The sequence below is a fragment of the Rhinolophus ferrumequinum genome, chromosome 15 (genome assembly GCF_004115265.2).
Source record: "Rhinolophus ferrumequinum isolate MPI-CBG mRhiFer1 chromosome 15, mRhiFer1_v1.p, whole genome shotgun sequence".
In the NCBI taxonomy this organism is placed as follows: Eukaryota; Metazoa; Chordata; class Mammalia; order Chiroptera; family Rhinolophidae; genus Rhinolophus; species Rhinolophus ferrumequinum.
In genome coordinates, this window is record NC_046298.1 from 29,835,164 (window position 1) to 29,862,420 (window position 27,257).

The window sequence follows — 27,257 nt, forward strand, 5'->3', positions numbered from 1 at the left end:
TGGGGAAACGCGGTAGTTACACAGTAGCACAGCCAGAGTTGAATCTGGGTGTTTTGACACCAAAGCTCAAACTCTTAACCATCCCCTATTCACACCCTTCAGCTTTTGTAATCCATGCTGTTGCCAGTTACTGAAACCAAATCTTCACAAGTTTCTCAAGTGAATTTGAATTCCTGGCCAGTGCAAGACCAAAAACAAACACCCCAAACAAAAGAAAGACCCCTACTCTATGAAGCTCTCCTCTGAGGCTGAAGGATGTTATTTGCTTTATGTTTTTCAGATTCTTTACTTAGAAAACACATAATGATGTGTTTGTGTGTGTGTGTGCATTCACTCATAACCCACCACACTTGGGAAAAACAAATAAAAATTCACTAATAAAAAGGCGCATGGACGTCAATGAAGTCACAACTTCAAAGAAGTTTGGACGTCAATGCTTCATGCCCATCTTTCCTGGAATGTTTAAATTCCAGAAAGTCTGTTTAAGTTCAACTCCTGCTTGTTAGTGTTTGGAAAGAGAAAGGAAGTGTTTTTTCCTTGCCTAGACATTTTACCCTGCCTACAAAATGAGTTTGATTTTCTTTATAGGAAAGAACCTAGAAATCAATTCAGCTTTCCCTGCCATCTCTTCCACCTGGTAGAGTTTTCCTGTCAACTTTTTAAAAACAAGGATTCTTTTCCTGCAACCAGAACAAAGTTTCTTTACATAATTACTGACTCAAATTAGCTACATTTAATGTTAGTTTGTGTAAAGAGCTTGAAACTGTTTCTGGCACAATGTATGCAAGATATAATTTTAGCTATTATTGTTTCCAAGGACAGGCCTTTTTTTCTGGGTTGTATTTTTTTTTTAATTTCATTTTTAACTGTGGTAAAATGCACAACATACAATTTATCATCCTAAGCATTTGTAAATTCAATAGTGTTGAGTCCATTCACATTGTTATACAACCAATCTCCAGAACTCTTTTCATCTTGCAGCACTGAACACTTCATACCCATCAAACAATAACTCCCATTCATGTCCGGCTCCTCCCAGCCCCTGGCAAACACCTTTCTACTTTCCACCTCTATTGGACTACTCTAGATACCTCAATTAGGTCGACTCATACAGTATTTGTCTTTTTGTGACCGGCTGATTCATCCATGCATGTACACACTTGGGTTGCTTCCACCTTTTGGGTGTTGAGAATAATGCTGCGATGAACACACGTCTGCAAATATCTCTTTTGAGATCCACTCCCAATTCTTTTGGCATTTCTACACCCAGAAGTGGAATCGCAGGATCGCGTGGTAATTCTCTTTTTAATTTTTGAGAAGCCTCCATGCTGTTTTCCATGGCAGCTGCACCATTTTACATTCCCAAGGCCTGTTTTGTTTTGTTTTGTTTTGTTTCAAGAAGAAAATACAAGTGTTTCTTCATTTCCGGAATCTCAAATGATCATTGCACTGGCTGAAATTTAGGTCCAATGTTGTTTTTTTCTGCTGTAATTGTAGAGCAAAGGGAGGGTCTAACTGACAAATAATTGGACTGTGGGTTTTCCTTCTCTTTCTGCCCCTATTTGCGTAGGGGTTTTGAACGAGTCCCTTCTCCTCTGTGGACAGCCCATGTTCCTCATCCATCATGGTAGCAGCTGGCTTCCAAAGTAGGAATTCTGTGACTTGGGCTCGTTGGTCCGTACTGGCCCATCAATGAGCTTGTGCTTGGCCGTTTCCCTCCAGGTGGACTTACAGAATGGGCTGTCAGAGTTCTCGGTGACGCAGCGCAGGCTGGTCCATGGCTGGAACGAGTTTGTTGCTGACAACACTGAACCCATGTGGAAGAAATATCTCGATCAGGTAGGACTATAGGTGTCATTCCCTGCATTAACTAGTGTAACCAGGGAAGGCGCGGCAGTCGTTTATTCTTTAAATATTGACTGAGGGTGTCTTTGGACCAGTCCCTACCGTGGAGCAGCTCTACTACAAAGATAAAGAAGGCTCCCCCTTTATTCAGGGTACTCTTAGCCAGCGGAAGGGATGGCCATGAATAGATCACTGACTTCCCAGGCTGCCATGGTCATGAATAGTAGTTGTTACATTCCTAGAGGGTTTTCCACCTGCCAGGCACCATGCTAATGAGTAAGTAAATATGTAAGCATTAACTTACTTTATCTTTCTCCTAATCCCTATTTTGAGATGAGGAAGGCAAAGTCCAAAGACATTAAAATATTTCCCAGGCTGTGTAGGGTTGCCAGATTGAGAAAACAGACACGGAATGTCCTTTTAAATCTGAATTTCAAATAGATAAACAGACAATTTTTTCGTATAAGTACGTCCCATATGTTGCATGGGATGTACTTAAACTAAAAACTAAAGAAAAAGTTTCTTGTTTATCTGAAATTCAAATTTAACTGGGTGTCCTATAGTTTACCTGGCAATTGGAGCCCAAAGTCACACAGGAGTCAGTGCCAATGCTGAGCGGGGAAGCCAGGCATCTGGCTCCAGAGTCCTTGCCCTTCGAAACCACTGCTGTTGGTGCTGGCACAGTGCTGAAAGGAGGGTCCACAAATCAGGTGCCTGAAAGCCACTGGAAGAGGACAGAAACATTTGAAATAGACATGACTGCGAGTTTCCGTCTAGAACGTAAAACCCAGTATCAGTTCAGAAAGCTCCAGGTAACAGGCAGAACTTCCCAGGGACCTGAAAGCATTCAGATTACCTTGGTCCCCACCCCCACCCCACCTTCTGCACCCCTTCTTCCATCCCTGACACCTCCCTCTCCGGTCTCTGTCCCCCCCACCCTCACCCCTTCAGCGGCCTTTGCACCGACTCAATGTTTGAAGCTTTCCTGATTGGTCAGTTCAGGGACCAATCACAGCACTCCTTGCAGTAGCCTCACCCTCCACTCTCCTCCAGTCCCAAGCGCTTTTCAATGCACTCGGCATGTCATTCATTGATGCATGTTGGCCGCAAAATAGGCTTCTGGGTGTGCAGGTGGCTCTGGCTAGCCCAGAAGCTTCCTGGAACCCCAGTGTTGGAAGGAGGCAGTGGAGGTTCCTGGAAGTTGGAGTTCAGGGAAGGAGGCTGACACACTAGCTGTGCGGCACCTTCTTCTCTGGCACTTGTGCCTCCTCAGTTCTGCCCTGCCTGCCCCTTCCACTAAGACCCGTTCCCCCATTTCCCCAGCCATCCTCCTTCTTGCCTCTGCCCTGTCAAAACCTCACAACAAGGGCCCTCCTCCAGCCTCCAGCCAGGGCCTTTCCAGAAATGAAATCTCTTCCATTTCTAAGAATGGGGAACACGTTTATTTATCTTGAACTTCTCAGTTCAGAGGTCCATCTGTGCGAATCCTTGCAGGATTGGAAGGTGGCTCCTGATGGCCATGTCCCACCCACCCCCACATCCTTGATGAGTACAGAAAGTCCATCTGCACTCACTTCTTTACATTCTCTGAGTGCCTGCCATGTGCCAGATGTTGTGCTTCTCCCGTTTGTCTCCTCCAGTGACGGGGAACTCACCACTTCACAGGACAGCCCTACTTCTCCATCTCAGGAGACTCACCATTAGGAATTCTACCTTAGTATGACCTGAGACATGTTGCCCTAGAATGTGAGGCCAAGGTATATAAGAGTCAGTGTGTCAGGGTTCAAATCCCACTTTCCAGCCTAGTGACACTGAGCAAGTTATTGAACTTCCTTGAGCCTCAATTTTCCCTGCCTAGAAAATGGGACTAATAAACACTGTTCTGAATTTTACCTAAGAAGAAACCTTAGCACATATTAAGTACTTAATAAAGGATGGCCCCTCCTACCCTGTGTCTACAAGTTGGCCTGACTGGAGTATAGCAGTTAAGCGCACAGGTTTTGGAGTCGGCCTTACCTAAATAAATCCTTGGGCAATGCAGTTTCTTTCAGAGCCTCAGGTTGTTCATTTCAAGCAGGAATAATAACAGGGAGCTGTGCCCAATAAGTGTCGGTTGTTTTTATCGTTACCATTTTTCCAGTGTATCACCAGTTCCCCTGCACAGTAAAGTTTCAACAAACCCCTTGCTGCCTGGCTCCCTTTACGTGTGGACTTGGAAGAGGGTCCACAAGCCAGGAAGAGTCTGATTATCCGTGGCCAGAGCAGCACTAGTGGCACGTGCTGTGTTCTTCCATTTGGGCCTGTCACCTTGCTGTGTCTCATAGTGACTCACTTCTATTGGATGGCACAGGACAGGAGCTTGGGACTGTCTCAAGATGAGGAAGGTGGTGGTATCAGGTTCAGCCTGGAGACCTGCTCAGGTCCACCTCAGGAGAGAGGCAAGACGATGGGGTTAGAATTGGGGTTCTGTGTGTGACTTGGTCCAGGCCGGGCTAGAGACCAATAGCTGGTGCCAGTTCTCAGTGTGGCCCTGGCCAGGAACGTGCATCCCTGAGCTAACACTGAGCCCAGGGCTAGAGGGGTTCCTTGACCAGAAACAGGCCCACTGCTCCCAGAGTCTCAGATAGGTTCAGACTGCAGGGAGGCAGGGAGCTGCCCAGCCAGGACCAGGAGAAGCAAGGGTAGGGGGCCAGGTGGCATTATGGAAGTGACCTGGACAGAAGGACATACATGTGGGGCAGGACAGGCCCAGTGCTCATTTCCCCTCTGCTGTGCAACCTTGAGCAGGAGTGCCAACCCTACCAAGCCTTGGATTCCCGCAACTAAAAAGGGTATTGTTCATTCATTCATTTGTTCATTCACTCATTCTAGACAAAAGCCTTTTATGCTCCTGGCCCTGGTCTAGGCACTGTGCATATAGTAGCAGCAAAACCAAGTTTCTGCTTTCGGGGAGACAGACAACAGACAGCTCTGTATGTAATACAGCACCCAGTGAGTGTGGTGGGGAAAATGAGTCAGGACAAGGAGTCAGGAAGTGACAGCACGGGGCTATCACTATTTGGGACTGGATAGTCAAGGGAGGCATTTGATTGGTGCTTAGAGCGGACAGTGTTTGAGCAGATACCTGAATGAAGTGAGGACGGAAGCCATGTGGGATCTGGAGAAAGGATGCAGCAGGAGAGGAAGTACAAAGGCCCTGAGGTAGGAGAGGCCAGGTGTACCTGAGGATAATCCAGCTGCAGGTGTGGAGGCCTAGAGAATGAAGGTGCCCGGTGCCTAGTACGCTATAGGTGTTTGGCACATGTTTGTGCATCTCTCCCACCTTCTCACTCCATCCAACCTGATGGAAAGTCTGTGATGGGCTCAAGGCTGAAATGAAATCTTAATCTTGACTTCACTGAACTGAGGGTTTTTTCTTCTCTGTACTAAGTTAAATAGTGTCCTGGAAATTCATGTCCATCTGGAACCTCAAAATATGTCTTTATTTGGAAATAAGGTCTTTGCAGATGTGACTAGTTAAGATGAAGTCATACTGGATTGCCGGGGGGACCCTAAGTCCAATACTGGTGTTCTTATTAGAAGAAGGGAAGAGACTCAGACACACACACAGAGAGAAAAAGACCGAATGACAAAAGAGGCAGACACTGGAGTGATGCATCTAGAAGGCTGGCCGGCAACCACCAGAAATTGGAAGGGGTGGGAAGTATTCTCCCCTAGCACCTCCAGAGAGAGCGCTGCGCTGCTGATGCCTTTGTATTTGGACTTCAGGTCTCCAGAACCATGAGAGAATAAGTCTGTGTTGTTTGAAGCCTCCCAGATTACGGTCACTTGTTACAACCGTCTGCGGACACTCAGCTGGGCTTTCCAAAGCACACATTTCCCTCTCCTCTGTCCCTTTGTCCTCTTTAGATTTCTAAGGAAAAGGTGTGTCTGCCTCCGGGTGGTGACTGGCTGAGCTTGGCTGTGAGTCCTGCCAGGCAGCTATGAGTCCAGCCAAGGACTCGGCATCCCCTTCTCTCTGCATGTTGACCCAATCTACCCAGCTCCAAGAGTTTCCAGATCCTCTCAGAACCAACACGGAGACGTCTCTGATCAAACCTTTATGAAATCTTTTACTAGGGAAAATTTCAAAAATATACGTAAGGAAAATAATTTAACGACCCTCGCCCCATGTATCTATTGTCCAGCTTCAATAACTATCAACCTTTTTTGGCACATTCTTACCCCCCTTTTTCCTCTCTAGCATTTTAAAACAAGTTTTAGGTACTAAATCATTTTAGTATCTAACCATATCCTTTGCTTTGGTATCTTACCATATCTTATTAGAGGATATTTTCTCTTCCTTGTCTTTAAAAAAACAAAACAAAACAACATAACAATACTGTTATCTCTCTAATGCCATGAACACGGCATTAATATCCCCCAGAAAACTGGTCTGGAGTCAATTTTCCCCACATGCTTCAGAAACACCTCTTTACAGTTGATTTGCTCAAATTGGGGGTCTGAACTAAGCCCATCCTTTGCATTTGGGTGATGTGTCCCTTCAATTGTTTTAATCCAAGCCCTTTTTCTAATCTGTGAATTCACGCCCATGGAATGGCTTACAAGGTCCACAAAATTAACAAATGTTATATTTACATATTGACAACATCATCCTTAGGGAGAAGCCTGTCGCTAATTGAATAAGGTCCATCTTGGAAACTTTGGGGCAGCTTTCAAGTTTTTGTGGAATGCTCTTCTGCATGCCTCCCCGGGTTGACTCTGCACCTGTGTGTCTCAGACCCGAGCGCTGAGACTCGTGGGCAAGCTGGCTTTGGGTGCGGTTCTTTCTGAATGAGTGATGCCCCACCCACCCCAACCCAGCCTCAGCAAGGGTCAGTGGGAAAGCTTCCCCTAGGGCCAGCTATTGGATCAAGAGCCCTGATAGAGGGGCTGTTTTCTGGACTTCAGTTCCTCCCTTCAGCTTATGTTTATTGAGTCCTTCCATGATCAGTCTTGTGGGCCTTGGGGCTACTGTGTATTGAGCAGCTGCTGTGTGTCAGGCCCTGGGCAGCTCACTTCACACTCATCACCTTTAGTCCTCGTCAGCCAAGACAAAGCAGAGGCTTGGTGAAGTTAGAAGCTCGCTCGCAGTTTGTCAGTGAGGTAATGGTGGAGAATTCTATCAGATTCCTGAGCTCTCGCCTGCCACCCCACTGTCGTCAGACCCTGTTCTGAGTCCTTGGAGGATTGGGACCACCAGGACGGGTGTGGTCTGTGTCCGTGGTACGGTTACATTCCAGCAAAGGGTGGAGACAAATAATTGAATAGAATCAAAAAGATCATAGCTAAGAGGGTGAAATGTCTTCCAGTTCCTCAGTCTTGAGGACTCAAAATAAATGCTGTGGCTAACTCGGGCCTGCTGGTAAGCTGACCATAAAGTGCCCTGTCCCTCGTTCCAAGGAGATTCTGGGTGAGGGATCTGGTGAGGGATGTTAAACCCCTTCATGCACCACACGGGCATGACACTGATGTGCTGCTTTTCATGAGCATCATGAATCATGCATCTAATCCCATTTCCCTTTTTGCCGTGGCTGCTGGGAAGCTCAGGGCCAAATGTGCAGCCCCATTTTGTACAACTGTGACTTGCCAGTTGATATTTTGACTCTCACCTCGATCCTGATCTTTGGTCTGTTCTCTCTGTTTCTGTTCTTACGTGTTTGTGTTTACGCTTCCTTTCAGTTGTCTGTAGCATGAGCTACTGTATCTGTGAAACGAGAGGGTAGATACAAAAAACAATAAAGTAAAAATCCTTTGGGGAAGTTTCTGGAATACGCGTTCTCAGCAGGGACATCACTGGAGCCCCTAGAAGCAGTTACAGGAGCACGTTGGTGTGATTGGGACACACAGGATTAGGGGACTATTGTGACAAGAAGGGACTCCTTGACCATGGGCTGGGACCAGGGCTGGCATCCCACCAGAGGGGACAAGTCCCGACCTAGATTGTCATGCAGATGTGGAGAGGTGAGACCTCAAAGGCAGGGTCAGGATGACCCCCAGGGGGACAGTGTCAGTGCAACTGCAGTCAGGAGATTTCAGGCAGAGGAGAACTGGAGACCGCTGGATGGCGGTGGTCTTCCTTCCTCCGCGCTCGGTTCACTGGAGTTGTTGGCTCGGAAGCCTGGTGGTGAGTGAGGAACTGCATCACACAGGCGGCTGCATGGTAAGAAGCCCAGGGTGGTCTGTGCAAGACGAGAGAAGAACCACCTGCTTGCTTTCCTTTTGCAGTTTAAGAACCCCCTCATCCTGCTGCTCCTGGCCTCTGCGTTAGTGAGCATCCTCACGAAGGAGTACGAGGACGCCATCAGTATCGCCATGGTGAGTGCGCCATGCGGGAGTGGCACCCAGCCCCTGGCCCCCAGACCTGGCTGCCCGGGGGCTTGATATGTGATTGCTTATCTATCGTGCAAAGAAAAAAGAATTTGGTTGTAGACAAAAAAAAAAAAAAAAAAAAGGTATTGCAGCAGGAAGAAAGGAAAGCAGATCCATGTTCTTCTCTGCCCCCATATGGATGTGTCCTGGTTTATTTGGCCATTGCTCTCTTGCTGGATACCCAGATGGCTTCGGTTCTTTGCTGCTGGGAACACTGTTACAATAAACTCCTCTCTCATGCCCCCTGGATGGAATTGCTTGATTCTGGCTGTGCATGCAGTACAAATAGTAATCGCTCGTTCGCTCGTAATCTGCTACCCAGAGAGAACCACCAAGCACCTTTAAAAAAAAAAAAAAAAAGTTTTTTTAATTTAGGTGAAAATCACATAATAAAAAAGAAAATCAGTCATTTTAAAGTGAACAAGTCAGTGGCATTTAGTACATTCACAATGTTGTGTAACCACCCCTTCTATCTAGTTTCCATGTATTTTCATGGCCCGAAAAGGAAACCCTGTTGCTCCCCATTTCCCTTGCTTTGCCCCTGGCAACTGCCAATCTGCTTTCTCTCTCTGTGGATTTACCAATTCTGGATATTTTATACAAATGCAATCACAATATGTGACGTTTTATATCTGGCTTCTACCAAATACCTTTGATGGCTGTCGGCCTGGCTTCCTTCTATCTGTCACATACTCTTCTAAAATACAAAAACGGACTCATTCCTCACAGTGAAATTCACTGTGACTGTTTAAAAGGCTGAAATGAGATCCAGATCTTCCCACGTGGAATGATCTTTACAATATGTTGTTGAGTGAAAAGTGAATTTATAAAAGAATATGTCTGTGCTGTAGGATCCTGTATTATAAGTGTGTCTGTGCAGAAAAATCTAGAGGGGTATTCCAAAATGTGACCCTCTGGGTGGTGGAATTTGGGGTCATTTTTCTACTCTTTTTTTTTTTTTTTTTGGCCTCATCTCTTTTCTAAGTTTCTGCACAGTACACTTATTTTGCGAGAAGAAAGGAAATATATTTTGAAAGACCTCCCCTCACCTCCCATGGGCTCACTCACTTGCTGGGCAGCTGGATGTTAACACTCCTCCCATTTGTTCCCTAGGCCGTGCTGATTGTGGTCACCGTGGCCTTTATCCAGGTGTGTATTTATTTCCTGAGGTCCTAGATGGGGTACCCCAGGCAGGACGGGAGCTCTGGGGAGTTCCCACCTTTGAACAGCATGTTTGATATGCCTCCTGCCAGGAGTACAGGTCGGAGAAATCTCTGGAAGAGCTGACCAAGCTGGTTCCTCCTGAATGTAACTGGTGAGTCAGCGGCATCCTGGGACTTTTTGGTTCATCAGAGGATGAAGAATTTGGCATAATTTGTATCCCTCATAGTTTCATATAGGAAAACCCTGTCTTACTGGGGTTCTGACCTGTAAATGGATTACTCGTGTCCTTGGGCATGCCATTCAACCTCCCTGAGCCTCCATTCTGCCATTAGTGTCTAACCTGGTTGCCTACCCTGGGGCTGTGGATGGTGGAAATGGCTTTGGGAAGAGGGTGGCTCGGACAACCTGTCATGCAGTGTGCAAAGCTGTGTGCGTTTTTCTTTCAGAGGTTTCCTTGGATTCTCAAAGGGTGGACTCAGAAGAGGCTGAGATGTGGGGCTTTCACAAGCTAAGGCATCAGAACATTGGTTGAAGGGTGGGACAATGCAAGAATGAATTCTGGGTATTTGCTCAGCCGCCCCCTCAGCCTGTCTCCTGCTCAGGCATTTCCACATTGCCAGTTATTAGCACACAGCCCTTACCAAAGATGTTTAAAAAGGAAAAAGAAAAGACAAAAATGTCTGCCAACACTTTGTGGGCATTTCTGCTTAGTGCAGTGCTGTGCGATAGAACTTTCTGGAATGTTTTGTTATCTATGCTGTCCAGTACAGCATCGCTAGTTACATGTGGCTACTGAGGACTTCAAATGTGGCTGGGAAAACTGAGGAATTGAAGTCTTCATCTTATTTTAATTTAAAATAGCCACATGGGGCTAGTGATTGCCGTATTGGACAGCTCAGGCTTAGAGCGTTCGCAAGGGCCACTGCCAACGGTAAAGGAATCCAGCAGACATGGAAGGGGAAATGTTTTAGACCTGGATTTCTCTAGATTTAATATTTGGTATACCAGAAATCCATACAATGATTCTCCTTGTAAAACTGAAATTATTTCAGAGAAGGCCACAACCTTCTCCCTCACCCCTACTATGACAGGTTGAGGTCGTTTTGGGGTCATATGTCTTTCTTAAATATGCATTGCTACACAAAATAACGTAATTAAAAGTATTGTATGATCTGAGGTACTTTGGAAAGACTTAAACATAAAGTGTGTGTGTGTGTGTGTGTGTGTGTGTGTGATACAAAGCATAGAATAATGACTAACAAAATAGAGACAAAAAGAGGATGATGTGGAAGCATGAAAGAGGGTGAGTCAATTCTAGGGGGTCATTCGGGGCAGTAAAAAGGTCCGGGCGCTGTCAGAAATCCAGATATGTGATGTGTGATGTAATCATATGAGCAAAGGGAAGCATAAATGATTTATGTACTTTGATGATCCGATCTTAAGTCTAAATATCAAGTCTTGGCCTTTCAGGTAAATAGTATGCATTATTGATGTCCTCAGAAGTTTTACTTCTAAAAGACATTTTATTTTCAAGAACAGCGGTGGCAGGCAGCCTGGTAGAGTTGAAAGAGCATTGCAGATATTCTGCCTCATTCCCTGAGTCTCCAAGACCTGTTTTACAAATTAGGAGAAACACCTGCCATGAAGACCCTTTCTGTTTCCTCCCTCCTTTGTGCAAACATTAAGTACCATGTTCCCCCGAAAATAAGACCTAACCAGAAAATAAGCCCGAGAGTGATTTTTCAGGATGCTTGTAATATAAAATAAGCCCAACCGTATTTCCCTGAAAATAAAACCGGGTCTTATATTAATTTTTGCTCCGAAAGATGTATTAGGGTTTATTTTATATTACGAGCATCCTGAAAAATCATGCTGTGGCTTATTTTCCGGTTAGGTCTTATTTTTGGGGAAACACGGTATTTTTTGAGCACCTACGGTGTGCCAGGAGTAATAGTGCTGGGGTTACATCTGCAAACAAGATTTTGGAATGTAGCAGGTGCATTATAGCCAAAAAGAACCCCTCAAACCCAAAGCCACACAAAAGTTAAAACAAACGAAAACCGCCACAGAGATGCGGTTTTCAGTGACTGGCAGAGAAGTGGGGACAACTCTAAATAGCTGGCAACCAGGCAGCCCTAATCTGACATTGAAGGAGAAGCTGACATTCCCCCCACCCTTCTTCTGCCTCCCCACCCCACACTCCCGTTCAAACCGTTGTTTCTCAGTCTACTTGTGTAGGACCCAGCTCCCTGGCCCATGCTGGTGTTAGGAGCCTTGCGCTCCCCACCCACCCCCCCGCCCACAGGAGTTCAGCGGGGAGGCCACTGCAGCACAAGGAGGAGTGGTGGCATGTAGTGGGATTCCAGCCAGAGCCAGTGCACAGAAGCACATCCATGGGCTAAAGGCAGATGGCTGTGAGGAACGGCTGTGGCCCTGTGGGAATGGAGGTCCCGGGCTTCTCAGGCATTTAAGATGCTCCCCCAGCTCCGACCAGGCTCTGCCATCCCTGAGTTCTCCAGACGGGCTCTGCACATCAGAGTGGTGTCTTCTCTGAGGATAAAAGCTACTGCCTCCATTAAGGAAGCTTAGAACTGCTGACCTAGACCTGCAGAAGCTTCCAGAGGCCATGTTGCCCAGCCTTGTTTCCAGGCAGGGCAAACAGTAAAAGCCTCATTTTTCAGATGAAGCCCAGCCAGGGTCTCCCAGAAGCCACACACTTTCCCCAAAAATCTTTTAGGATGTGTGACTTGAAAAAAATAATAAAACCATAAAGACAACAAATCTTTTTCCGTCGCTGAGAAAGTGCTTCTATAATCATTTGCTCCAGTTTATCAAAGCGCATAAAAATGGGATGTCACCATGAATGCTTTTGCTTTTTACCCTTTCAAATGCAGCATAAGGGAAGGAAAACTCCAGCATCTGCTTGCACGAGACCTGGTTCCTGGAGACATTGTGTGTCTGTCGATCGGAGACCGGATCCCTGCAGACATTCGTCTCACTGAGGTGAGGGGTCCCAGACCCTCGTCTGTGGGATATATAGACATTTAGTTTATTGAAGGTAGGCCTTCTCTCTTGCGCGTACACACACACACACACACACACACACACACAAGTCGGGGAGTTGGCAAACAAGCCCATTTTAAACGCAAAGCACCTCAGATCATATTTCATAAATTATTTATTCTCATCTTAAGTATAAGGCTAACAAATTTGGTTGTATGATTTCCTAGTTTACAGCCGACTGGAGCAGCAAATTAAACTAGGGCGGGGTTGAAGAATGAGGCAACAGTTCCTTCTAGAAACAACCACACTGATATCAGGAAGAAGTGATATCAGACTGCTTAGAAATGAGGAGGGAACCAGAGCCAGTGAAGACATAAAAAATAGTACAAGCTTTTACAATTGTTTGGTTTGGGGACATTGGGTGTGGGGCAAGCTGTTTCCCCAACCTTTGTAGGTGTCAGGGTGTCACAGCTTCACAGAACAAGACCTGCAGCTCTCTGAGATGATCCTGGATTCTCAAGAAGAGGTTTAGTCAAGTTCAGAGGGATCTATCGATTGGAGTAATCTGTTTTATCATTTCTTCCTAGAATGCTTAAGAATTACTCAAAGCTCTTAGTGATAAAGGGTTAAGGACAGGTTATCTGCCTGATTTATTTCTCAGGAATTGAAGGATGAATAGCAGGCTGTTAAAAGGGATGGAGAAAGGTAAAGTGACCAGCAGTCAATTCCCGGGACCTGTGTTTACAACATTCTGGCCATTCTTTGAAGGAGAGACAGGGGCGAGAGGGCCAGGCCTTTCCACCCCTCTGCGCTGACTTTCAAATCTCCACATGGGACAGGGAACAGGGACCAGGGTGAGTAGATTAGGGAGTGGGGCACTCTCTCTTAGCTTCACGCTGGTGCCCCTTCCTGCACCAGAATGGATTCCTCACCATCTACTCCTCCCTGTACCATCATTCAGCATCCAAGTCTTGGATGCCCTTAGAGAAACCATTGTCCCAGGGAAGGCTGGGGAAGCCAGTCTTACACTGTTCACTTCTCCACCAAGATGGGGTACAGGGTGGGGTCCTGATGCTGAGCAGCCAATAAGGAGGACACCGCTACAGGTGCTATGGAGAGGCCGTGCAGCGCCGTGGTTAATGCCCTAGGGCTGGGTGTTAGCCTGGGTTTGAACCTGTCATTCACAAGCTGTGTGACCTGTAGCAGGTTACTTAACCTCTCTGTGCCTCAGCTTCCTCATCTGTAAATTTGGGGGTGGAGGGGTTGATAATGCCCATAGTGTGGTTGTGGGGATTAAATGACTGCATAGATGCAAAGCGCTCAGAATGGTGCCTGGCACGAGTGAGTGATGGGCAGGTGTTTGAAGTCAGAGGGTGCTAGGTTTTAAATCCCCACCCAGCACCTCCCAGCGTGTAACTTTGAGGAAGGGACTGGCCTCTCTGAGCCTTAGTTTCCTCATCTTTCAAAGGGGATAACATTCATTCCCACCTTGTGGCGTTATTGTGAAGATGAAACAAGCTAAAACCTGCAGCACGCTTGGCGCGATGTCTGAGGTGGGTTAGTAGTTCCCGAGTATTGGCAACTGATTTTATTATCGTTACCTGTCTCTAACAGTCCTTTGAAATTTTTTTAAGCCCAAATAATCCCCTTGCTACTTAACTGGTTTTCTTCCTACCCTGCTCATATTAAATTGAATTATACCTGGTTATTGACATCACTACCATTCCCAACACTGGGGGGTTCTCTTAGGGAGGAACAGGGAGAAATGGTATTACATAGGCAAGTGGTAGCCACTGCCATCTTGGGGACTGGTATCCCATGGCATTGGCATATTTTTTATTTTTAAAAAATTTTTTAGACATTTATATAACTTCCAAAGTGATCACCCCACTAAATTCAGTACCCATCTGACACCATACATAGTTATTATAATATTACTGACTATATTCCTTATGCTATATTTTATAACCCCATGACTATTTTATGACTACCAATTTGTACTTCCTAATCCTTTCCCCTGTTTTCCCCATCCTCCAGCCCCCTCCCATCTGGCAGCCATCCAAATGTTCTCTGTATCTATCAGTTTTTCTGTTTTGTTTGTTTGTTTTATTCTTTAAATTCCACATTTAAGTGAAATCATATATTTGTCTTTCTCTATCTGACTTATTTCATTCAGCATAATAGCCTCTAGGTCCATCTATGTTGTTGCAGATGGCAAGATTTCATTCTTTTTATAGCTGAGTAATGTTCCACTGTCTATACCATGTTTCCCTGAAAATAAGACCGAGCCGGACCATCAGCTCTAATGCGACTTTTGGAGCAAAAATTAATATAAGACCTGGTCTTATTTTATTATAAGACCAGGTATAATATAATGTAATATAATATAATACCAGGTCTTATATTAATTTTTGCTCCCCCCAAGACGCATTAGAGCTGATGGTCCGGCTAGGTCTTATTTTCAGGGAAACACTGTATGTAGCATTTCTTCTTTATCCATTCATCACTCCTCAGGGGCAACCTCTGCAGGCAAGATATCCCTCTGGATTTTAACTGCCATATGTGGGTGTGGGACCAGCCCATTCCATGTCTCCGCCCCTCCTACCAATCTTGAGGTGGCTTCTTCTGTACATCCTTAGTTATAGGACTTTTGTTCAGCTAGACTTCAGGCAATTCTCAAGGATGGTTGTTCTGTAGTGGCAATTTTGAGGTGGTCATGGGAGGAGGGAAGCACCATGTTTATCTAGTCTGCCATCTTGACCAGATGCTGCCCCAATCCCAGTGGGCATTTTTAAAAGGTTGTTGTTGAATTTAAAAACTTTGAAATCATAGAGAACTCCCAGGCCCCTATTTGAGAAAGGCTGATCTAACAATTCTCTTGTGTGTTTGTAGATGGCTTCTCTGTCTAAGTTGGTCTTATATGCTCAGATAACAAGGTCCTGAGTGTAAGGCCCACCCCAGCCCCCTTATGTCCTCAATAGTTTCTGTTACAATTCTAACCAAGGGAGACTTACCTCTTGGGTGATACCTGCTGGGTCTGTGGTCAATTTGGAATATGGTTAAGAGTGCAGTTTTTGGAACAAGAGCTTTGGTTCAAACCTCTGCTCTGCCACTCCGTAGCTGTATAACGTTGAACAAGTTACTCTCTGTGCCTCAGTTTTGCCATATGTAAAATGGGGAAAATAATAGCATCTTTCATGGAGGGTGTGAAAATTAAGAGATAAGCTTTGTGACATGCTCAGCACAGAGTTTGGTACATAGTAAGGTTCTAGAAATGTTAGTACCTTCCTCCTCTTTTTCTGGCGTGTGTGTGTATGTGTCTGTGTGTGTGTGTCCATGTTTCTGCTGTTAACGTAACCTGGCTCAATGATGCTCAAACCACACAGATTATATAGACGTCTCCAAGGTGGGCAGCATGTGGAATGTTAGGAGAAAGGCACAGGTGCTTTGAGAGGTATATTTTAAACTAAGCATTGCCTAAGTATTTTTTAAAATTATATTAATATTTAAAAAAGAAGGTGTAAGATTTTTGTTTATCTAGAGGGATGAGACATTCAAAGCTTTTCCGATTCTTGAGATATCTGAGGTTATGTTCTGATATTTTTTGCCTGATTTTGATGTGTTCCTTGTTTGTTATCGGCTGGCAATTGATGTGAAGGAGCTAGACACCATTCTGCACTTTCAAAACCAGTTTACATGGTTAGAGGGCAGATTCCATTGTCTTTTTCCTTTGGTTCCCTAGGTCACAGACCTCCTGGTGGACGAGTCCAGTTTCACGGGAGAAGCGGAGCCATGTAGTAAGACAGATACCCCGTTGACGGGTGAGGGGGACCTCACCACCCTGAGAAACATTGTGTTCATGGGGACCTTGGTGCAGTACGGGAAGGGGCAGGTAAGCCCTAGGGTGCCCTGGGGGCCTTGATTTCCATCCCCAGCAGGCTTCCAGCCTCAGAGCTCACACTTCTCTCTCCTGAACACAGGGAGTCGTGATCGGAACTGGGGAAAGGTCTCAATTTGGAGAAGTGTTTAAGATGATGCAGGCTGAAGAGGTAAGGGCCAGTGGGGGGCTTTGGGTTTTTGTAAGCTGGGGTTGGAGATAATTCTTGGCTAGTGATACCCCTTAGGAATGAGGATAATGTGGTTAATATGAGTATACTTTTTTAAAATTTATTTTAAGACAGTTGTTAGGATTTTTGTCAAGATATGACTTTATAGATAGTAAACAGATACAGATTTTAAGTGTAGAGGTCAATGAAGTTTTATGTATGTGTACCCCTATGTAATTGTCACTCAGCTCAAGATATGAAAGAGCCAGGCAGGAGCTGTGGGACGCTACTGGGATCTCATCTAACAAACCCACTGTTCTCATCCTTTCAGACACCTAAAACTCCTCTACAAAAAAACATGGACAAGCTGGGGAAACAACTGACACTTTTCTCTTTCTGCATAATTGGTGAGTGAAGCAGTTTCTGTATTTAGGCTTGGGGTTTGGGGAGAGCTGTCCTGAGCAGCCACAGCTATTTCTCCGATATCTTGCTAATCACCTGGGTTAAGATGGGGTTGGGATCAGAGAGACTCTCTGACAACAACAAAAGGTTTCTGTATAAGTCAGACGAGGCTAACTGTTATAACAAGCAGCCCCAGCATTGTAATAGCTTAACATGGTCAAGATTTATTTCTAGCTCACATCACAGTCCATGGGCATATTCTTGGTTGAGTGGCTTTCCTGGATAGCTCACCTCCAATCACTGACTCAGGGGCCCAGGCCCCTACCGTATTGTTGCTCTCCCTTCCTCTCCATCCTTGGAGGCTGGTCATAATTCTATTCAGCCAATGGGTAGGGAAAGAGAACACAGAGGCTTGTGTGGGAAATTTTTAAGGCATGGACCAGGAAGTGAAGTCATCACTTTTGCCCATTCTCAATTAGCAAGAATGGAATCACATGACCTACCAAACTGCAAGGGAGATTGGGAAATGTAGTTTAGTGGTGCACCCAACCATATTTCTATGCCACTAAGCAGGCTGTACCTGGGCTTGTGCCTCATGGCCTTTGGCAACACACCAAAAACAGCATCAACATGATGCTGCTATAGACCTAAATTCAGGTCTTATGCCTGAACATCCCTGTAGGGCCGCCCTGATCCTTTCACCTGCTCCTTCCTGTTGTGTACGGCTCTGGCTTTGATTCTATGCCCTTCATTCTCAGCCTTCAGGGCCAGCCAGTGTCTGGCCCATAGTAGATTCTCAATAAGCACTTGTTGGGTTAATGGATAAAAAAGAAACAAACTAAAACCACTGCCCATAGCACAAGCAGTGATGAGAGGAAGTACTGGTGAATCTGGCTAAAACTGCAGAGCCAGAGAAAGTTCTTGAGAAAAATAGCTGTCCCTCCTAGCAGCAGTGTTGTTGTGCTTTTGGCCATCCATATGCGTGAATTCACTAAATGAGTGTTTTCTGACACACTAGATCCTGTGATGGGTTCTGGGGCCACCAAGATGATTAAGCACACAGCTTCTGCCTTTGAGAGGCCCCAGGCAAATAGGGGAGAGACGCCTGAACAAATATGTCCCATGAAGGTAGCTGTTAACCTGTGTGTGAGAGTTGGGAAGGCTTCAAGGAAGAGATGATGTTAAACTGGGTCTTGTAGGATGAGTAGGAGTTTGCCAAGTTAAAAAAAAAAAAAATAGGGGATTGGGAATTCCAGGCAGAAGAAAGGATAAGCTCAAAGGCATGAACGGTATCTCTTACTGTTTTACAACAAGTAGGAGGTGGTAAATTTAACAAAGTGGTCAAGGACGTGCCCTGGAGTCAGGGCTCTCAATTCTGTTGTGCTGGGCACAGACCGACCTGCCCTTTCCTCCCTGGCCACCCCTTCCCAACATTCTGATGTCTAGTCTCCTTTCCAAATTTCAGCTTTGGATTTACGGCTCAGTTTGCTAAATCACTAGATTCACTGTTTTTAAGTAGTTTTGTGCCTTCTTCCCTCGTCTCCACCTTACTTTGTCCTGGAGCAGTGATGGAAAATGGGTTTTATCTTAACCTGCCAAGTCTGATCACAGCTAGTGGGGTTCCGTGCTGTGAGAAGATTTTGAGGCATGGTGGCAAAAGGACAGTGTGATGGATTAGTAATATCTGTCACGGACACAGGAGGGGACAGTGGCTATGCATCGCCATTCCTTTGCCATCCTTGGGGTTGCGTATTGATCAGGCATCAGGACAGACTAGAATGCCCCAAGTCTTCCTTTACATTCCAGAGCAGGGATTGGAATCTATGACTCCCAGGCCAAATTGGGTTCACCACCTATTTTTGTACGGCCCACGAGTAAAGAATATTTTTTACATTTTTAAATGATTGGAAAAAACAAAAACAGGATGATTGCGTAACATGGCAAGTATATGAAATTCAAGTTTCAAGTCAAATACAAATTTCAGTGTTCATGAATAATGTTTGACTAGAACACAGCCACACCCATCCACATATTATCTATGGCTGCTTTCATGCTACAATGGCCCAGTTGAGTTGCAACAGAGACTATGTGGCCCACAAAGCCAAAACCATTTGCCATCTGGCCTGTTATAGACAGTTTTCCGACACGTGCTCTAGATGATTAGGGGGATCAAAAGGAGAGTGTGCTATGATGAGTGCTGCTTTTTCTAGCCCAGTAGCCCCAAGAACAAATATCAAGTAGATATGCTCTAAGGCAGATTGTCAAGTAGATAGTATGAGCAGGTCTTTCCACAAGATAAAATTTGTTTATTAAAAAAAAAAAAAACAGTTCCAAGTCAGGGGTCCTACAAGATCGTGCCATGTATTTATTCCTCAAGTAAAATTGCCACTTAAATTGGCACGTCCATGGCCAGGCCATGATACCCCTCACACCTTTTGCTGTATCATAAATATTTCAAGAACTGTTCCAGAAGAATGGGAGTTTTGAAACTGTGTTCCATGGATCCCTAAGGACCCAAGTGGCAGAGGCAGGGACGTGGTGGTGTGCTGATAAATGTTTAACAATGGTTTTCCAGGGTAAAGTATTGCCAATGTCTGTGGTATAAATACTCTCAGCATTGCCAATTTCACGTTGCCAATGCCGTTACTGAACATGGATTTGAGAGGAGATGTACACACTGGCTTGTGTGAGCTCCTGTGAGCAAGCTGCAGCCTCTTGCAGGGAGGTCTGGGGTGGGGGGAGGTTGGGTTTTAGTGGGCGGGGCTCCAGGCTCACTCCCCTACCCCTTATTTCTAACAGAGCTTCCCCCTCCAATCTTTTGCATCTGGGTTCATTCGGATTCCAACTAAGACGTCATTTGATGACTGAGTTCTGTAGCTAATTGTAGTATGGAAAAAACCCCAAACCTAACAAATCAGACCTTGTGACGTGCCCCCCACACATGCACATACACACCTGCCACTGCCACCCAGCATATAACTGGCTCTGGCTCCTCGTTCCTGCGAAAGACAGCTGACGTTCTTCAGCAAAGCCTCCAAATTGTGTCAACAGCACCTCCGCTCACCTTCCCACTTCCCTTCACACCACTTCCCATAACTGTGGCAACCTGGGCATTTACTGTGGGCGAGGAGCAGTGCTAAGCACTCCAGATGGGTTGTCACATCTTCAATCCTGAAACAACTCCTCGAGGAAAGCATGGTCATTACGCCCACTTCACAGATGAGCAAACTGATGCCATCGCTAGGGGCCTCAGAACTTCCCTCCATTCCCAGAACATCTGGTAAATGTAAAGCCATTCTTTTTTGTAGCTACGAAGGTACCTTCTTTAAACAGCAAAGAGTGATTAGAAGTCCTTGAGGTTATTACTCATTGCCCTGTGTCTCTATTCCTATAAACTCTTTAAGGAAATGATTTTGAAATGCCTTCAGGCCTTCAGATGTTGGAGATGTGTGTGTGTGTGTGTGTGTGTGTGTGTGTGTGTATACACACTTTTTTTTTTTTTTTTTTTTTGTCTCTTCCCCAGGTATAATCATGCTCACTGGCTGGCTGCAAGGGAAGCACCTTCTTAGCATGTTCACCATTGGGGTGAGGTAAGCACACCGTGCCAACCCTTCCCTCCTCAGTGCAGCAAGATAAGGTAGGGAGATTGGGGAGCAGGAACGCTGTGGGGAAGATGCATTCCCCTCACCCCACGCCACAGTCTCCCAGTAGCACATTGTCTGACAGATGGGGGTGCTCAGTGAAAGTTTGCAAAACAATTGAAAGCATACGGTTTGGAGTTCCCCTTCCTGTCACTCTTTTGCTTGTGGGTTTGGATCTTTCTGGCTAAGAACGTGGACTCCAGAGCCAGCCCGCCTAGGATTAAATTCTGGTTACCACGTGCTGGCTCTGTGACCTTGGGCAAGCTTCTGCACTTTCTGTGCCTCAGTTTCCTCCTCTGTAAAATGGGAGTGATGACGTAGCCCCCCACCCACCCCGTCCCCGCTGTCATCAAGGTGAGAACAAAGTGAGGTTGCCAGTACAGGTGCTCACAACAATATAGAGCTCACTGTGTGTGCTTTTTCCTATTACTCATTTGGAGCTGCGTCTAGGTCCTTGTTTTGCGAATGGAGGAGGCTATAGGAGAGGACAAAGGACATGTCACCGAGGCCACACGACTGATGGCAGGACTGGCAGTCAGGGCCCTTGACTTTAAGCCCAGGAACCCTGCCCTTCCTCCACATGGCGATTCTAACAAATGACCATCCCACCCTGGGGAGGTTACAGAGATGAGCAGAGAGTCAGCTCAGTGCAATGGCTGGTCTTGCCCAGCTTTTCCACAGCTGCTCGTCTCAAAGCGAGGGAGGCAGAGTGCCAGGGATTGTCACTGGCTGGGTATGTCCCAGCGGAAGTGTGGGTGACCCTTCTGGTGACCCTTCCAGGACACAGAGAAGCCAACACCTTTCGAGGTTCATGCCAAGCCTGTGGTTTCCGGAGGGTGACTCCCAGTGTTGTTGGTATCTGCAAGATGCTGTAGGTGACACGTGGAAAATTATTTCAATGTCTGTGAGCAAACATATATACGCAGTACATCAAACCCACGATGTAAAGAAGCTTAGGTGCCCACCTACTCACGAATGGCTAAACAACATACAGTGCAACGTTATTCAGCCACAGAAAAGGAATGAAGCCCTGACACAGGCTACCACACAGATGGCCCTAGAAAACATGATGCTGAATGAAGGAAACCAGACACAAATGGCCACATATTATATAACTTCATTTATATCAAATGTCCACAATAGGCAAATCAATAGAGACAGAAAGTAGATTCCTGGTTCCCAGGGTCCACAGTAGGAATAGGAAGGGACTGCTACGAGGTGTGTGGGCTCTTTTGGAGGTGATGAAAATGTTCTAAAAGTGATTCTGGAGGTGGTTGCACAACTCTGAACGTACTAAAAACCGTTGAGTTATATACTTTACAAGGGGGCATTTTACGGTATGTGAATCATATGTCAATAAAGATAACGATGAAGGTGCCGAGCAGATAATTAGGAATGCTGGTATTACAAGGATCCCTGGAGCTTGTGTAAAACGTTAACTGTTTGCAAGCACTCGTGCTTTACCTGTCATTACAGTAAATTACAGTGATGCACCTCACAATGGATCGGGCCCCCTGTGGGTGCTGGACACAGAGGTTATAGGGTGCTGCTTCCCCAGTGGGCAGGTGTTCATGTCTCTGGTACATAGTCAGGCTTGCCTGTGTATAAATGAAGGGACACCCATTACCCAGCAATTAGCAATAGAATCGATTCAAATACAGGTCTTTAAAAATTCGAAATGCCCTAATTTTCAATTGCACTGCACTGTATACACTAATTGAGGGGCAGGCTAGCAAACTCAATATGTGGGCGGGTGTGTGTCCTCCTACAAAAGTGAGACAGGAACTATTTTTTGCATGAGTAGAAATTGGGAAAGTCTGTCTGATTTTAGACACTTTGCCTTTCAGTGTGCTTAACAGACAAAAGTTAATGCCCAAATCCTGGGAGCATGGAAAAAAAAAACAAAACCTTAAGAGTAAAAAGAGGAGTTGGATTAAACAATACTCTGCAGTTAGAATACAGAAAATATACAGATGTGACCAAAAAAATCATTAAAAAAAAAATATATATATATATATATATATATATATATATATATATATATACAAATGACAGACTTCTGGTATACCTCCATCTAATTCCAAGCCAAAAAAATATATAGTCCACCTCTTCCCTGTAAAATGAAGCAAAAAAGTCCTACAATGGGACAGACATCCAAAACACATGAGGATATCTTAAAAAGATAATTCTCAGTATTAAAAAACAACAACTGTATTAACACTTAATTGTCTTTAGATTTTCACTTTAACCTAAAATAAATGGATTAATATCAGGGTTTGGATTTTCCTCTACCCACCCCCACCCCCCCCCCAAACTCTTTGGAACCATGAAAATAAGGCCACTATGCTGTACAGATGGTCCTGCTGGATTTCAGGCCTTTTCCCCTGAAACATGGTAGGCTCATTATTGCATTTTGCTTTTGACCTTGAGAAAGGGCTTCCTGAGCTCTAGATAACGGAACCCAAGGTGTTCTGAACGTATGAGTTCATGATCTCATGTCAACTGGCGTTTCCTGACTTTATATCCTAAATTAGATTCCAGGAAGGATCTAAAAGAAAGTAGAAACCACGCTCACAGAGCTTTCGTTTTTTTTAAATTTTTTTAAATAACCTAATTTTTTTTTTTTTTTTTTAAGGAGGGCACAGTTCACAGTGGCTCATGCGGGGAATTGAACCGGCAACCTTGGTGTTATTAGCACCAAGATCTAACCAACTGAGCAACCGGCCACCCCTCAAAGAGCTTTTGATAGCCATTTACCCTTTTGTGTTACTGTCTATAGTATTGACCACGTGATCTAACTATTATTTTCACTGAATTCCTTCTCACGCTTAGCACACAGTCTCAGAGATCCCAGTTTGGGCCAGGCCGTGCTTCCACCAAAGGTTCTGAGGGAGAATCTGTTCTAGACCTCTAATCTTAGCTTCCAGTGTTACCGGCAATCCGTGGTCTTTCTTGGCTTGGAAACACATCCCTCAGATCGGCCTCTGTCATCACATGGCTTGCTCCCGATGTGTCTATCTCTGTGTTCGTCTCTGTCTTTTTCTCCCCCTTCTTGTAAGGATACCAGTCATACTGGACTAGGGTGGGCACACGCTCTGAGCAGTGAGGCTGCAACTAGAACCTGACCCAGTCAGGGCTCCAGCCAGAGGCAGGACCGGGGAAGAAAGATGAGCCCCTGAAAAGAGCACTCAGGTGACTAAGCCCTCAGCAGTAGGGGTGGTGGCAGAGGGACAGAGAAGCCCGAACATTCAGATACCATGATGCTAAAGAACTTCCCTGAAATAATGATGCATTTCATTCCCATCTTATATAAACCATGGAAAGTGCTGTGAGCCAAAAAGACGATTGTTTACAAGTAAATGACAAAAAAGGCTCCCATCACCATCTCTACCCCACTTTTCTAAAGTCATCCCTGATTTCTTCTCACTCCCTTTTCATCCATCCCACTTGATCCATGGTAACCGTGCGATTGAGAGAAAATTGACTGTGCATTTCAATTGTGACTTTGAAAGGATGAGGTTTTTTTTCAGTTTTTAGCAGAAGTGAAGTCACTCGGAACCACTGAATTAGAACATAGAAATGACAGGATAGCCAACGAGGAAGAGATTCTCCAAAATAAATAAAAATTATTCTTTTAAACACTGCATCCTAATTCCCTCTGCATTGAGGGACATTGAAGATGATCCAAGGTACACTTGCTTTTCCTGGTCCATTCTAATCTTTATTACTTTGTGGATTCATTTTTTTATTATTATGAAAGCTTCCGGGTACATGTAAGATGCCCTTTCCACACCACATGGAGGAAAGTTCCCCTCACGGCCCTCGGCAAATGTTTACTTAGCCAGTCTTGTCAGTCTGTGCCATAAAACCAAGGAAGCCTTCTTGCCATCACCATAGAAACCAGGCACAGTCCCCTGACCAAATTCAGTGATCTTGGTTTATATAACTGTCCCTGAATGCTCCATTGTCTCTGGGTGAAAAGCCACCCTTCGTGTACTATATTTCTTTGACTCTAAGATGCACCTCCATTTTCACATTATAACTTCTCTGAAATCAGACTTATAAGGGATGTGAGAAAGTACCGTCACGTTGATTAATTGGCAAGTTTTTTTTTTCCTTTCTTTCTTTCTTAGTGGTACACAAGATTATGGGGTCCTTCACAAGCAGCAGTATCTGGGATTGGATGAAATTTGGTTGAATGGGCATCCTCAGCTGGGCTTTCTGATTGTTAACCAGCCCATGTAGACCACTCACTATGTGCTAGGCCAGCACAGGTCCAGACACCTGCCATATATCCACTCATTCCTGTGAGTTCATTCAGCAAATATTTATTGAATGCCTGCAGGACTCTGCTGGAAGTTCTAGTGCAGAGGGTAAACTGTGGTGACGTGTGACATAATGACACTCCTCACAGCACAGCTCTGCACAAAAGCACCCTCCCACTCATTCGTCGCGAGCTTCCCCCATTGGCCTGACGTCAGTGGAATGCCATAAACCAACCCTCCGCCCTCGGTCAGGCCTGCTCAGGAATCTGGAATGGGGGAGCAGTGAGCCCCAATGTTCTAGAGCCAAATTGAGGCAGAAAGAGTCCCTTCTTACCAACCTATCACATGTTGACATACCACCCACAAGAAGGGGATACATGCGTTCAATCCCAGTTCAGATTTGAAAGAAAGAGAAGCTCATTGGTTCAGGTGGAATCACATATTCTCCTCGAATCTAGTCAACTAAGGCGGTAAGAGAGTAAGGTCACACAATACAGAAAGAGTCGAAGGGATGATAAAGAAGCAAGCAGATACCCCAAGACAGATCTGCTAGGATAGGCAAAGGCATAGCTGTGTTACTTTGTCTCCCTCAATTTTAATTTCCTTGTCTGGCTCCTTCACCAGAATTTCTAAACCATTAGACCAGTGAAAAGTGAAATTCAAAGGAGGAACTTCTGAACCAGAAAATTCCACTGCCTACCAATTGCTGATTCTGGAAATTCATTTCCTAGGGCCCTGAGTTTTCTCTCTAATAAATGAGAGCAATTTAAATGCCAAAGCACCTAAAGAGGCAAAACAATGGGAAGCCTAATTCACACTAAAGTGTGGATGTCTGATAGATGAGGTCCTTTCCCAAGAGCAGGGTTTTGCAGGGGGGAGAGCTCAGAGCAATGGAGGTTGAAGAAGGAGGCATGTGCATCGTAGAATGGGAAGCAGAGAATAGAACAGGGACTTTGGGGACACTAGAGACAACCTTCACCATATAAAAGTGCTGCCAATCCCAGTTGGAGTTCGTATCCTTCTTAAGTGTGTGTTAAAGGTGACCCATGTGGCCTTTCAATCTAGCCTGGCTGTGGCCGCCATTCCAGAGGGGCTGCCCATTGTTGTCATGGTGACGCTGGTCCTGGGAGTGCTGCGGATGGCCAAGAAGCAGGTCATTGTGAAGAAGTTACCAATCGTGGAGACTTTAGGTGAGGGGCTCCAGCCGGTTGAATTCTAATAAATTGAATTGCATGGATGCTCTGGTGCCATGTTAATTCAACCTGCGTGTTTCATACACCTGCGAGTCGGTGGTGATGACTGCTGTTTCCTATAAACTCTGATGTTCTCTTGTGCCAGGTTGCTGCAATGTCATCTGTTCTGATAAGACTGGGACGCTGACTGCCAATGAAATGACTGTCACCCAGCTTGTAACGTCTGATGGGCTCCGTGCCGAGGTGAGTTCTGTGTGAATGCACAAGGCTCAAGACAAAAGAGTGCCCTCCAGGCCCTTTTCTTCCTAGAGAAAGCACAGGCGATTTTCTAGAAAACCGTAAGGAGAAAACAAATATGGGTTATATCGTACAAAATCCTTGTCACCAATAGCTGCAAGGTGCATAACTGATTTAAGGTAGCCATCTTTATTTTTTTTATTATTGTTTTAATAATCACATCGTAAAATTTAAAAGCCACTCTTCTATGCTGTTACTTATAATAGTTTTCTTACCCAGAATTTGTACTGGCTGCAGAATATCCCATTGAGCAAGATTATTGCAATTTACTGACACATGGCACGTAGGGAGGCATTCTGGTTAATATACAATCATGCAGGGAACATCTCTTCATGCTGGAAGCCTTATTTGTAGCTAGGATTTGTCCTTGGGATGGATCCCCAGAAAAGAGATTATGAGTCAACAGGGGGAACGTGTTTTTGACACTTGATGACGTCTTTCCTGTCCCTTTGCCTTGCAGGTCAGTGGAGTAGGATATAACGGCCAAGGGACAGTCTGCCTTCTGCCATCAAAGGAAGTCATTAAGGAGTTTTCCAACATCTCAGTGGGGAAATTAGTGGAGGTAAGTGTCATCAGCACCATGGTGGCACTATGCATTTAAAACAGAGCTGAGGGGGGTTCTCTCTGAAAAGAGAAACAGCTATTGAACCAACTGGTCCTTGGTGACAACTGAGCCATACCCAAGTGATCAGGTTGTCACAGTGGCCCGGAAACAGACGGAAACATCGGAGGTAAGAGAAGAACTAGAACCCTTTGTACTCCTCCCTGCCTGCTGGGAAGTCTTTAGAGACAGCCTACACCCAGATGGTGCTCGAGAATATCGGGCGGTGTTGTCTGGTGTTTTTATCCATGCTGATGGTAGCCGTGCTCATCCTCCCACCGACACTCATTTGTCCTCCCCACGTAGTGGTGCCCCCTGTGAAGTCTAAATCCGGCCGTCTTCCTTTGTGACATTTAGTGAGCACCTGCGCTGTGCAGGTCCCACCTCCT

General features: G+C 45.3%; 1 protein-coding gene across 2 annotated transcripts in view; it reads left to right on the plus strand.

Annotated features, from left to right (window-relative positions):
• The window catches only part of ATP2C2 (ATPase secretory pathway Ca2+ transporting 2), a 63,051-nt gene that overhangs the window by 17,624 nt on the left and 18,170 nt on the right, over positions 1 to 27,257 (plus strand). For both annotated transcript variants that reach the window (XM_033128063.1, XM_033128064.1), the window contains exons 3-14: positions 1,723 to 1,839; positions 8,113 to 8,202; positions 9,370 to 9,405; positions 9,510 to 9,571; positions 12,315 to 12,423; positions 16,166 to 16,315; positions 16,404 to 16,472; positions 16,801 to 16,876; positions 20,395 to 20,461; positions 25,843 to 25,967; positions 26,116 to 26,213; positions 26,728 to 26,829. In XM_033128063.1, coding sequence (XP_032983954.1) covers positions 1,723 to 1,839; positions 8,113 to 8,202; positions 9,370 to 9,405; positions 9,510 to 9,571; positions 12,315 to 12,423; positions 16,166 to 16,315; positions 16,404 to 16,472; positions 16,801 to 16,876; positions 20,395 to 20,461; positions 25,843 to 25,967; positions 26,116 to 26,213; positions 26,728 to 26,829 — 1,101 coding nt within the window. The remainder of the gene's footprint in view (positions 1 to 1,722; positions 1,840 to 8,112; positions 8,203 to 9,369; positions 9,406 to 9,509; positions 9,572 to 12,314; positions 12,424 to 16,165; positions 16,316 to 16,403; positions 16,473 to 16,800; positions 16,877 to 20,394; positions 20,462 to 25,842; positions 25,968 to 26,115; positions 26,214 to 26,727; positions 26,830 to 27,257) is intronic.